The sequence below is a fragment of the Kryptolebias marmoratus genome, linkage group LG13 (assembly GCF_001649575.2).
Source record: "Kryptolebias marmoratus isolate JLee-2015 linkage group LG13, ASM164957v2, whole genome shotgun sequence".
Classification (NCBI taxonomy): domain Eukaryota; kingdom Metazoa; phylum Chordata; class Actinopteri; order Cyprinodontiformes; family Rivulidae; genus Kryptolebias; species Kryptolebias marmoratus.
In genome coordinates, this window is record NC_051442.1 from 10,858,485 (window position 1) to 10,871,297 (window position 12,813).

Sequence of the window (12,813 nt, forward strand, 5' to 3'; positions counted from 1 at the left end):
AGGGCTGGAGTGAAAAAAAAATTGATTGTGAGTGCAAAGTTTGCAGAAAATGACAAAAAACGTAAAAATAAAACATTAAAAATGCACCGTTAGCATTCAGTTTTACAGCTTGTGAGTTGCAGCGGCAGATATCACCAGAACACGTATCAGAGGAAGTAAACATTATACATAACACATGAATGTAGTTGTAGGTGGGTTTTTCTTTTGATGATAAAACAAAAAAAAGAGTTAAGACACTAATTCCACCCTCATGCTGGTGCACACTTGTGCTGACAATCCCACACATGCGTGCACAGCATAAAGACGGAGGGGATACCTCCGGCTAAAGTGGCGGTCAAGCCTCTGGCACAAAGAGGTGTTTGATATTTAAGAGCCCAGGCTGCATTGTGGGTAATGAGAGCCCTGGGCGTGTGAGCTGGGGCAGAGCTCTGAGGGAGCCACTGGTAATTATGTGGCCCTATTACAGACTCATCCACACAAGGAGAGTGGCAGGAAAACTCCTCTCCAACAGGTTGGGACCAGCTTGGATCTCTGTTGTTAGCTCAAATGGACCGGAACGCGATGTTTTATCCCGGGCTTCTGCTTAGTCCCTGGGATGTTCAGAGAGCCACAATAATAAACTGCACAAATTTCACTGAAGTCGACAAAAAAGGAAGATTCTCACAATACAAAACACTCTGGTTTTTGTTCTCATTTGTTCTGTCAATTATTTTCTTGAATAGCAGAATGAACACATTGATTCATGCTATTGTTATTGTTTTCCTGCACTTTATCTATTTTTTCTTTTTTTAATGCAATTTGTGCTATTTTTGCCATTCATACGTCAAAACATTCAGCTTAATCAGTAGATGAGTTCAATGACTTTTGATTTTTGTAACGTTTATACTTTTAAAATTATTTACATACTTTTCACAATAAAAATACATTTTAATCTCTTCAGTTCCTCCAAAAAAGCTGCTTCAGCGTACTCCTCTACTTTTGTCTTCTCATGCTACTGTTAGCTTTTAGCTAGCCTTTTGCTACTCTTTATTGTAGGCTTTTGCTACATTTGGCTTTTAGCTTTAACAGTTTGGTTTCAGGTTCTTCAGCACATTCAGCACAGCATTCAGATGGCACTTTTCACCTAACAGAAGAGTTTACTCCAATTAAATAACTAGTTAGATTTTTTGCATTCTCTTAGCACTCAGGACATGTGTTGGGAATAAGTCTCAGCTACTACCACGCCTAATTTTAGGTCAGTATTTACAAAAAAATGATTGAATTATAACTATTTTTTATGTTTTTAAAGTCAATTACTTGTGGTAGCCATCCTGATTCAGGTTGAGTCCAAAAGGTAATCAGTTGTAGATGTACATCCAATAATTACTTCCTGCAAGTTTAATTAAGATCTGTCCACTGGTTCATGAGATATTTTGCTAACAGACAGATGCACACAGATGTGGGCAAAAATATCATCGCTCCTGTTTTGCTTTTCAGCGGCTGGCGATAACAAAAGCAAACAAACAAACATACACTGGGGTTTTCCACATGCAGTTAAGTGTATTTCTTTATTTTCCACCTAAACCTCCCACATTAAATGAGATGGATTGTTACAGTAGAACCCTTTAATCCCAGCAGCGCCGCTCCCTGCTCTCACACACACACACTGCTTTATCCAAACTTATATTTCCACCTTAAACTTCCCTTTCTGCTTCATTTTATCCAAGTTGCACCTCACACAATAAATATTACATGCACGTCCTCACTCATCTATCTTAATAGTAACAAAACTCTTTTCTTTCGCAAGTGTTAGAAAACTAATTATCGCAGAATCTACTGCAAGGGCACCATTACCTTATCGTTAGTTTTGTTTGTGTATGATATGTAAAGGGTGTGGAACTGTGGTATCACTGAATATTTTTTCTTGTTTCTTCAAAGGGCTCTCCCCCCCCGAATTTCAAAAGCAACATTGGAGTCAAGATTAAAAAATGACCCCTGTCTTTATTGGGTACCCTTTGATAAAATAAGCAAACTATTTATGCATACATACAGATTTTCTCTCGAACGTGAAGGAAATATTGATGTTTCCCAACAGAAAATAAAATTTGCTTTAATTGATTTTTTTTTAATTAAAAAAAATGTGTTGCATTTGTTCTTGAAATCAAAAAGTCAGAATTTTCCAAATTCTTGTTCCCCNCTTACCCTTTTTATGCCCTTTTCTCCGAGTTAAATTAGCGCATCAGTTTGCTTCTTCCTCCTTATTTTAAGTTTATTTATGCATTAAAAAAAAAAGCCCCTATGAAAGGAACAACAGCAGGGTTAAACCGGCTGCCACCGCGGTCACAAATGGACCAGGTTAATCCGCTGACCTTCACGTTCTTGTGTGCGTACTGATCGCAGCAGAACTGAAGGATAATACATCAGGATTCAGTGCAGACTGATGTTCACTCGCTAACACGTCCTCTGGCTGTAGGAGAGATCTCTTTTTTTATTTTTTTTCATCTGTCTGCATTCAGGAGTTTACTGTCTCTCCCCTCCCAAAGCCCAGCTCTCCTCACTTTATTCGCCTCATCTTCTCCTTCTCACACTTTCACCCTCAGATCTGTGATTAAAGTGATTTATTCATTTCTTACCATTGTATGTTTAGTTTGAAACATTAGCGTTATTTTTAACTGACTCGCCTCCAATAAAGTGTCCTCTGTTTAGCATCTTCTTAAAATAAATCTTGGAGTGGATTTTTTTGGTTCTTTTAGTTTTACTTTTCACACCTGTTCCTTGTCGTCGTGTCTGTCTGTCAGAGTGTTGACGGGGTCTCTGTGGAGGGATTATGGCACATTCTGCCGTGTTGCTGGTAATTATTAGCATTCCATTACAACCTCGAGACTTTGAGGGATGTTTCATCGTGTTAATCATCTTTGATTTAGTTGACAGCTTAAACGCTCAACGACACCGAGCACAGTCAGATTTTAGGAGTTACCAGAACAGAAATGTTTGCATTTTGACTTTATAAGTACAGTACGTTACCCGGTTGTCAGCTGTAGGATTTTGTCTGCTCCCATCTCTGTTGCCTTCCTCAGACATATTCACTTTTTGTTTTTGCCTGAGTGTGTGTGTTCGTGTGTCTATCTGTTAACAAAATATCTCATGAACTATTGAATGGATTTTAATGAAACTCTCAGGTAGTAATCATTGGATGCACCTCTACAACTGATTAACTTTTGTAGTCAGTCTATATCAAGATGGCCACCACAGCTAATCAAAATTAGCCAACACGAAAATGGCTTTAACTCAGCCATTTTTACAGATATTGAGCTAAAATGTATTGTGGTAGTATCTGAGAGTCGTTCACAGCACACTATGAGTGTGACATCTTGGTATATTGCATGAGATGACTCAGAACGATGTTTTCAAGGTTTGACCAAAATGGCTACAACATTTTTTAACAAAAGATGACCTTAGTCTAAAACTCTGTCATGAAAGGTAACAGGAGATTTGCATCCTTTTAAGGAAACCATATCTTCAATTTCTAACAAACACTTTACTTTCCAAAAAATCGAGCTTACTCGTCTCTGCTTGATTTTTACTGCATATGTTATCTCAGCCATCTTGATTTCCTTTTTTTTCCACATCTAATGGATCCTAATTGTCCTCTAATTCATATTTCAATCATAAAAGCCTTCCTATGTAAAGTAATACTTCATTTGCAGTCTCCTGCTCACATCGGTTGGGAGCTTTTCTGTGCTCTGCCTCATTATTTGTTCTTTGAAACCCTTTAATAAAAAAACATTCATCTAAATGTAAACATTATGAAAGAGACTGAAGCAGAAACGAACGTTTTCCTGCGGAATCCGAGGAGCTAATGGAGAGCAGGGGAGGAAAAACGTTGAAACCAAAGCTTTCAGGAGGTATTTTATCATCTTGGTGCTTTGGCACATTTTGGTCTCAGCAGTGCCAGTAACTGTCCTCAGCTACATTAAACTCATCCCTCTGTTTAATAATGTATTGAAGGCATAAACAGGAGCAGGAGTAATATGAGCGTTGAGTACGCCTGTGGAAGAATAATTGCTTTTGTAGGTGTCGTCACTCTCAGATTGCACACATATGCAGTCACCTCTAGAGGGAAATGTGCATACAGATGTACTGATGAGCAGCACATTCTTATAAAAGAAGTAACTCCTTTTTTTTGTCCCTGAGGGTTCTCCCTTTGAGCTATGCCCAGGGTCATAAACGTCTGTTTTCACAGACATCAGCGAAAATCCCCCACAGTTATTAAGTGTATCACAAAAACTTCAAAGGAGTAAAGATTCCCTGCCCCCGATGTCACTTTCTTATGGTTTCATGTGACTTAAGGTGTTTCTGCATCAAAATCTTGCCTGATGGCTATCGGATGCGAGGAGAAAACGTTGCATTATTCTGCCTCATGCCACTTTTATCTTCTGCTGGTGGATGTAGAGTGCAGTGTATGTGCAATTCACTTCATTTTTGCCCACAAGTGCACTTATCGTGCTCAGACGCACAAGCAGGAATCACATCACTGTTTGATTTAGTTCCGCATAAAGATCTGATCAGTTACCAATCAAATGCTGTTCAATTCAATTTATTTATATAGCTCCAGTTTACAACAAAAGTCACCTCAGGCCATTGCATAAAGAAAAAAAAAACAAGTCTAAATCATAATTTCAATCAGATCCAGATTCAAATCCAATTACAGTCAATTCATTCCTTTAATACATATACATTCAGTGCTTCATGAAATGCCAATTAGTGAAAGTTGTCTTTCTATGGAAGCCAGCAGATTGCATCAAAACTTTACCTAATCATAATCCTCCATCCTGAGCAGCCGATTGGCGTCAGTGGAAAGAAACGACTCCCTTTAAACAGGAACAAACCTCCAACAGAGCCAGGCTCAGGACATCTACCTCGACCAGCTGGGGTCTGAAAGGATAGGAAAGAGACAAAGACCAACAGCAAACGATCCAGGTATAGTTTCCATGACAACAACAACAACGAAAAACACTTGTTATGACAGCAATAATTGCGTGTACAAACATGGGAAGTAGAGAGAGTGAAGACAGCAGCAGAGTGAGGAAATGTTTTCAGTTTGTCCTCCAGCAGTCTGAGCTTAAAGCAGCATAACTAGAGGATAGATCAGAAACCTAACCCAACCCTAACTATAGGATTTATCAAAAAGGAAAGTCTTAAGGCTAGTCTTTAAAGTAGATCAGGTATCTGCCTCACGGACAGCCTCTTGGTTCCACAAGAAAGCAGCTCTGCCTCCTATTCTACTTTTAGATACTTTAGTAATCACAAGTCAACCTGCAGCCTGAAAGTGCCGTGTGAGGAAAATATGGAACAATAAGATCTTTAATAGAAGATGGAGGTTGGTCGTTGAGAGCTTTGTATGTTAGAAGTAAGATTTTAAAAAATCTGTTCTGAATTTGACAGGGAGCCAATGGAGGGAAGACAAAACTGGAGAAATATTATCTCTCCTTCCAACTCTCATTAGAACAATGGCTGAAGCATTTTGGATCAATTGAAGACTTTTTAGAGAGTTTTTTTTTTGACTAGATAATAAAGAATTATTATAACGCAACACCCTATGAAAATGATGAAAATTATTAAACAAAGCAGAAACCCCAATAGTCACAACCGCTTTGAATCTTATAAAATCAACAACAGTTAAACTATAAACCCATCTATCAGGGCCATTATTATTTAAAATGTGCTTTAAATACTTGAAGTTGCTGCGGGCTGTGAATACCTGTCTAGTCCACAAATAACTCATCACCTCTGAGGACATTTCTGCACTGGATTGCCTTGAGCTAAGTGCAACCTATGGACATACATGAAACAGCACTGAGAAATTAGTCAAAGCTATAATTCAAACTCAAAATCACGTCCTTTTTTATTCACTAATTGCATCCATGCCCAGCCTCTCAGCAGAGCAGTTGGCAAAAAATAAGCCTAAAGGGAGTGAATCACCCTAAGGGGAAATGAAATATTTTTGTTTTGTCAATCATCAACGTTTAAGTGGAGTGGGACTCCTGTCAAATGCTTTCTGCATGAAATGTTACTGAGTCTGTTTCAGCTGAGTGGGTGTCTCAGCATTCTTTTTAGTTCTCCAACGTTTTCCGTATAAAGAAGAGATTTTTGGTTTCACGTGTCCTCTTTGTTTGCCAGTTGCAGTAAGATGGGGACTGATATGCAAAACAAGTACAGAAGGCGGGTGAGGACTTGAGGAATAGGAAATGCCAAAACTAGCCAGATAGATGCACTGTATAAGAAAACGTTGCCTCGATGTGGGAGATTTCATTTGGTTTGGAGAGCGTTTTTACATACATACACATAAATGAAAGACTTAAAGAAACTCATGGCTGCAGTGATTTCAAATTGGTGGATAATAAATGTCTAGAAGTGCGCATCAGTGACTGTTGCATAGCCAAGCAGCTTCTAATAAAAAAGTACAAATAAGGAATAGGCCACACAATGAGAGTCCTGCACTAACTGATAAGATCTCACACACAAATCACAGCAAGGGCTTCATTTGTCCTCCTTATCTGTGAATGACGGTTCCAACTCTGCGTGTGTGTGCCACACACGTGTTGTTTGCATAGGAGAATTTCTGCTTTCCTGCTTTCTTTCCTTTTCTCCTTTTGAAGGACTCAGTTATTTTCTCTTTTCTAAAATGTGTAAAGTGTGAACACTTCAGTAAAAAGGCAAATGTTTGCCTGAAGACAAAGCAGAGCTGAATATATCTGAGGGAGTTGTAAAGATGATTTGATTGCTTTGCAAATTATGGCTACTTACTTTCTTGAAATAATGTTTATGGAGATGTTTGACAATTTCAAACACAATAAATGACTTTAGCTCAGCTAATTGTACAGAATTTACACTAAAATTTGGTGTAGTCGTAGCTGAGAGTCACCCCCAACACATACTCTGAGCAATTAACAAATCGTGCACCATCTTTGTTTAAAACTTTGGCAAGCAAAGTGGCAGGTGATATGCATTACTTCAAAGAATGCTAGTTTAATTATCTATAGGATAATGAAAGGATTCGAAGAGGGTGACTTTAGAGCTTGTTTTAACAAATATTTAACAGAAAACAAGATTTGGCATGGCCACCGGTATTTTTTTTTTAATGTGAATTGCAGTGCAGTGTTCATAATTATGGTTGCACAAACAACTGTATCAAGGCCGACCAGAAAGGAATTTAAAAATGTTCCAAACATTGCTTTAATTAAACTGAAAGACATTTTCTGTATTAAAATAGGATTAACATCTTAGCAAATAATTACAACTTCATCCTGCAGTCAAGCAGCAGCATTAGTATTCATTCAAAGTCATTCTCCCTTAATTCGTTAGCTTTAAATATTTGTTTGTTTTAAATTAGCCTAATGTTTGGGTTTGTTTATCTTTTAGTTTACTACTGCATACCGATCGTTGCAATTTATTATAGCCAACGTAAATGACTTTAAAACACTGAAAGTGAACAATATTTCCAGGCTAAGATGAATAAAGCATCTTTTAGGCATTTGAAAGGGACTTTAATACAATTCCCACAACTTCATTCCAGCAAGAAACATCCTCACATTACTGTGCTGTAAGGTTTCATCCCTTTTGATATTAAGGCTCTTTTGTTAGAGTGTAATCTCATCTGACATTACAGCTCTCAGAGATTATTGCGTGAAGTACACCACAAGCCGTCAGAGTAAATGTAGCATTTAAACATCAGAGTTTTTCTTCTGGGTTTTCTTGGGGGTCTCCTGATCTTTGAAACTTGTTCTACAGAAGGCATGATCCCAAATTGGTTTGAAAAAGATAAATAATATAAAGAAAACCAACCTGTGTGCCGAGTCTTTGTCAGTAAAACCTTTGAAAGAATGTGCAAAGTGAGTTTCACTCTATTGAGGATGATTTCAAAGCTGCCTTTTTGAATGGTCAGCACATGTGAGAGGTCTTTTATCCCTCCAAAAAGGCTGGAGCAATGAGACCCTCTAAAGCCCGCTGCTTCAGATCCCACTTGTCTGTGCACAGCTACTCAACCCCAGTGAGAGGTCACAAAAAAGAAAAACATACACACACAAACACCGGTACACACACAAACTAAGATTTTAGACAGTTTATGCTGCGTTTATAGTCCCGTGGAGCTGGGATGAAAGTCAAGGTTGCAGGCTGCAGTGAAGTGGGAATCGAAAAAGATGTGCATGTGTGCAATTTTTGTACTTGCAGCCGTTAAGTGAAGCTTGAACTTGGCCTGCAGGCCTTTCGGAGGATACATGAACTCTGATTATATTAGCTGTCTCCTCACCTCAGCATGCCGTAGTTATGTTTGTCAAGCTGGAAAGTGCTGAACTTTTCACCTCTGCTGTGTTTTAGCACCGTGTCAGCACACCGTGTTAGAGCTTTATTCTAACAGATAGCTGAACTGAAGGTGTGTTGATAAATGTGAGGATGGAGGGCATCATCTTTGCTCTTAAATAGGGCTTAGTGACATAGAGGGACAACCTTGTTTGCACAAGGGTGTTTGAAAAGAAATGTAGCTTCTGATGATGGGAATAAAATTCTATCTGTCATCACTTTGAGCTTTTAAGATGAATACATAACTTGAAAAATCAAAGAGATGCGAAACTGTTCACACTGGAGCTAAATAAAATTTATACCTAAGGTTACCGCCATTGAAACAGAAATACACTGGAATGGCCACTGACAGTGCTAGGCAAGATTTGTGGCCATCATTGTGCTAGATGCTACACCTATCACTATGTACTGTTTCCATGTTGAAGCTACACATTAGCACCTTGTGTGTGCTGTATGTCATCAGTCCAAAAAGACAGAAAAATAGCCTTATTCTACTTATGCACATTGTGAAAACTGGGGACAAGAGTATGCAAGTTATTTGCACTTATAGACTAATAACTTAAACTTATATAGTGTAGTCTTTTTCCCTGAATTTGGAAAACATGTAGACATTATATAACACGCATTTCAGTATTAAGAAATTTCAGTATTTAGCTTTTATTTAGCCTACACACCAATTCACTATTATTTAGCATGTATTTTGCCCATAAATTAGGTATAGAACAGATATTTCTAAGCCATTTTTCTAATAGCATAGATAGGCATACACAACAAACAAGACAAACAAAAACTAAAAGGTCACATTTTTAATGATTTATCAACTAATATGGCAAAATATCCACCTATGAAATGTTATACTGCATTCCTTCAGTTGCAGGTTCTGATACAGTTAATGGCAAAACATTGGGATTCTTGGCTGAATTTAGGTCTTTTCCCTCAGATATCCATGGTTTGATGACATACTGGCAGTAAGGATGCCACATAGCACCTACCAAGATGGCGGCACAAATGTTGACTGTGCTGTAGTTGCCCATTCTGGTGTATTTTTATTTCAATGGTTAGCACAGCCAGCCTGTATTTTCCTCTGCCAATGAAGCACACACTCAGACATGTATTACAGTGTCTATACAAGGATCAACACTGTTCACTTTCCCACAAAAACACAAATTAAATCCTCCCCCACTTCTTAGATTCTCCTTTTCACATTGTTTTTGTGTGATTTCCTTTCAGTAATGAAACCCCAGGAGTAGGTATTTAAAAGAGATGCACAAGTAGCATCCTCTTTTCCTATGTTTTGAAGTGTCAGTGTTGGAGTTGCTCTTTTGGCCTGGCACAAAAAATGACTATTCACTCTGTAAACACTTTCCTAATAACACTGATTTGCAAAAAAAAAAAAATACTCCGGATGACAACGCAGAAAAGAAAACATGTTTCAGCAGAGGAAAACTTGAAATTGATCACAGAGCACACCAAAAAGACAAAAGAAAATCATATGGGATTGTATGATTTTATGTTGTCCATAGTGTTTTTGGATGAATAAACAATATGCTGAGACTTACAACTATTTTAAAGAAATTTCATTCAACAGAAGTGGTTAAAAATGCCTTGAGAGGCTTGGATTTTTATCAGTCAATGAAATAACATTTATGATCAAACAGACATTTAAAATGTACGTTTTCTTGGTATGATTCTATTTTTTTAGGTGGAAACAAGCTTAAAGGACAGCAGTTCCAGCTGGACTGGGCCTGGATCTCTCTGGAGCGGGAGTATTATGTTGTGGATGAGGAGGACAAATTCATGGAAGTGGTGCTGAAACGAAGAGGATACCTGGGAGAAACGTCTTTCATTGGTCAGTCTGCTTGTCTTTTTTCATTTCTCCCCTTCTTAAATTTAGGAGTTTTTGCTTGTTTCTTTCTTTCTTTTTTTTAGCTGCACTAGCACGATGATTGTGTTATATGAGACACCATCTTTCTTTGGACAGCAGAGTAAAAACAACAACCAAACTAAATGTTTTTAGCTTTTGTACAAATATTCATTGCCCCCTATGAAAGAGACAAGTTCTCTGTGATCTGTAGACTTTTTTTCATCAACACTTTGTGTCTTTGCATCAAAATAAATTCAACATAATTATGCATGCAATACCTGCTCCAATAAATTTACACTTGCTTTGTCTTTTAAGAAATCTGTGCAGTTATTATTTTAGGACTGGTAATGTCAAATTAAGTTTAAAACGTTTTATGAACCACTTTCTGTCTGTCAGATCTAAAAAAGAGGAAAAATACATGAAAAATACCATAAAAATGTTACTGTATCAAATTTGAAATCTATACATAAATGGATGCTGACCAATGCAGCACAATGTTGGAATATTTTAAAGTGTAATTCTTTAAATTGCTCAATTTAAAGGTAATGATGGCAAAATTATAGTTGCTTGTTTGCACAACCTTGATTACATGTAAAATGTTATTGCCCAAAGCTTTTGTATCTCAGGTAGGTGATCTTTAGAGACATTTAAAATCAAAACAATACTAAATAAATTGCAACCAAAACACAACATTCCCTCTCATCTAAAAACAAATTATTATTTGTTTCAAGTAGGAAAACGCTGTAAATGTTGAAGCAGTGATGTGGCTTTTTCCAGAAAATGGCAGCAAGTGCTGTTGTGTTACTACATGAGATGGCTTTTATATGAACCAACACAATATTTTTCCTAACATTCCAAATTTGGCCTAATTTGTCTCACATGTGCAAGTAAAAGCATGCAATAAAAACATCCCAATGAGTACATGTCAAAAGGCAGCCAAAATGTGTTGCTCTGACCAGCCTGTTGGAACAAAACTCTTCAGAAAAATACTGACAGTTTAGACCCAAACAGCTTTGATAATTAGTGCTGAATCAAACTGTCAAAGGACAAAGCTGTGCAAAACTGAATGGACACTGATCATCTTTTCTTCCTGAAACAAAGACCTATAGCTGACTGGTGCTTGCAGTTTTTAAAATTAGTTGAATATCATTAAGCCAGCATCCAAATGTCTCTTCATGTTATAACGGGCAGCTATAGAAGAGCAGTTGATGATGTTGGTGGTGCTCAACTCGAGCCTTTCTATAAGGGGTTTGGCTGTTCATTGGGCTCTGGTTGCTCTCAACTCTATTCAAAGACATGTTAGTGAAGCTGGTGATTGTAATATGAGGTGTCAAAGCTAATACAGAACTCTGCTCCATGTGAATCACCTCGTCTGTTTCTCTGTCAGGGTGCACCCGACATCCAGCGAAATGTCAAGCCTAAACAATGTAACCTTTAAAATGAGTGACAGCCATCACTCATGGACCGGATGATACTGTATGGGTTTTTTTGTTTGTTTGTTTGTTTTTTTATGTGCTGCAGGACAGCTTGTTATTCGTTGGGCCCTTTTTTTCTGAAAGGGGATAGAAACAGATAAGTTGTACTTCTGCTTGACTTTCTGACTCCAGACAAACTTTAGCCCAGCTTTCATTAGCTTGCTGATCAGATATCATTCAGCTGTAGTGATGACTTTTTCACTCATCTGAAGCAGACAGCTAGGTTTAGTTCAGTGTAGCTACTGACAGGGCTGTTATTCCTGTGCTGACACTGAGATTCAGGCAGGTGACCCTTTTCACGTGAACGCCACACACCTTTTATCAAGAGCTAACCAAAATTTATACCTGGTTCATCCATTCATCCAAAATAATAAAATTATAATAATAATATTCTGTGTTTCAGTTATTGGACGTGGATGATGGATATGGAAATATTGAAAAGAGAAGCCTCAGGTTTGTGCATTTGACCAGATTGGACTTTTCCCAAAAAATTTGTGATGTGGTATAAGATTAGTTACATAATTCAAGTTTCCAAAATGACAAATGAGCCTCTTTTTTTTTTGAGTGAATGCCATATCCAAACTTTACTGACAAAACACTGTCTTGCATAATTAGCAACGTGTCACTGCATTGTGTCTGTTTCTTTGGATATCTTTGAGATGGAAGAAATGAAAACTTTCGGTGAACGGGCGAGTTTATTATTAAATGTTGCTTTGTGGACTTTGAAAACATGCTCTGTAAAGACTAATCTGCAGTTCCATTTTTCTACAAATTAAACCTGTCACATTTTGTATATTCTGAAAAATTTTGCCAGCTTCCTTTTGTAATGAGATTTACAAGTTTCATACATCATTTTTAGCAATTCCAACCCCATCATTTATAAGAAAATTGCACTTTCGTGAGACTAATCCTTTTTAGTTCAGTTTTTTAAAAAAATTCCTATAAAATCACAAATAAGACAAAACAATATCAGATTATTTGTCAAAACTCATTGTAGTTCTAGTGGCTAATGTAAAGGTTTTTACTCACAGGATGTGGAAATAGGATGTGAATTGAAAACTAGATTTTATAAACTAAGCAAGAGAGAAATATATTAGAAATAGCATTTTTTTTCAGGTCATTGGTGTCAATGTT

The 12,813-nt window shown here is 37.4% G+C and overlaps 1 protein-coding gene across 1 annotated transcript in view; it reads left to right on the plus strand.

Moving 5' to 3' along the window:
• The window catches only part of frem2a (FRAS1 related extracellular matrix 2a), a 64,801-nt gene that overhangs the window by 11,185 nt on the left and 40,803 nt on the right, over positions 1–12,813 (plus strand). The window contains exon 3 of the mRNA XM_017418213.3: positions 10,043–10,189. Within this exon, the coding sequence (XP_017273702.1) occupies positions 10,043–10,189 (147 nt within the window). The remainder of the gene's footprint in view (positions 1–10,042; positions 10,190–12,813) is intronic.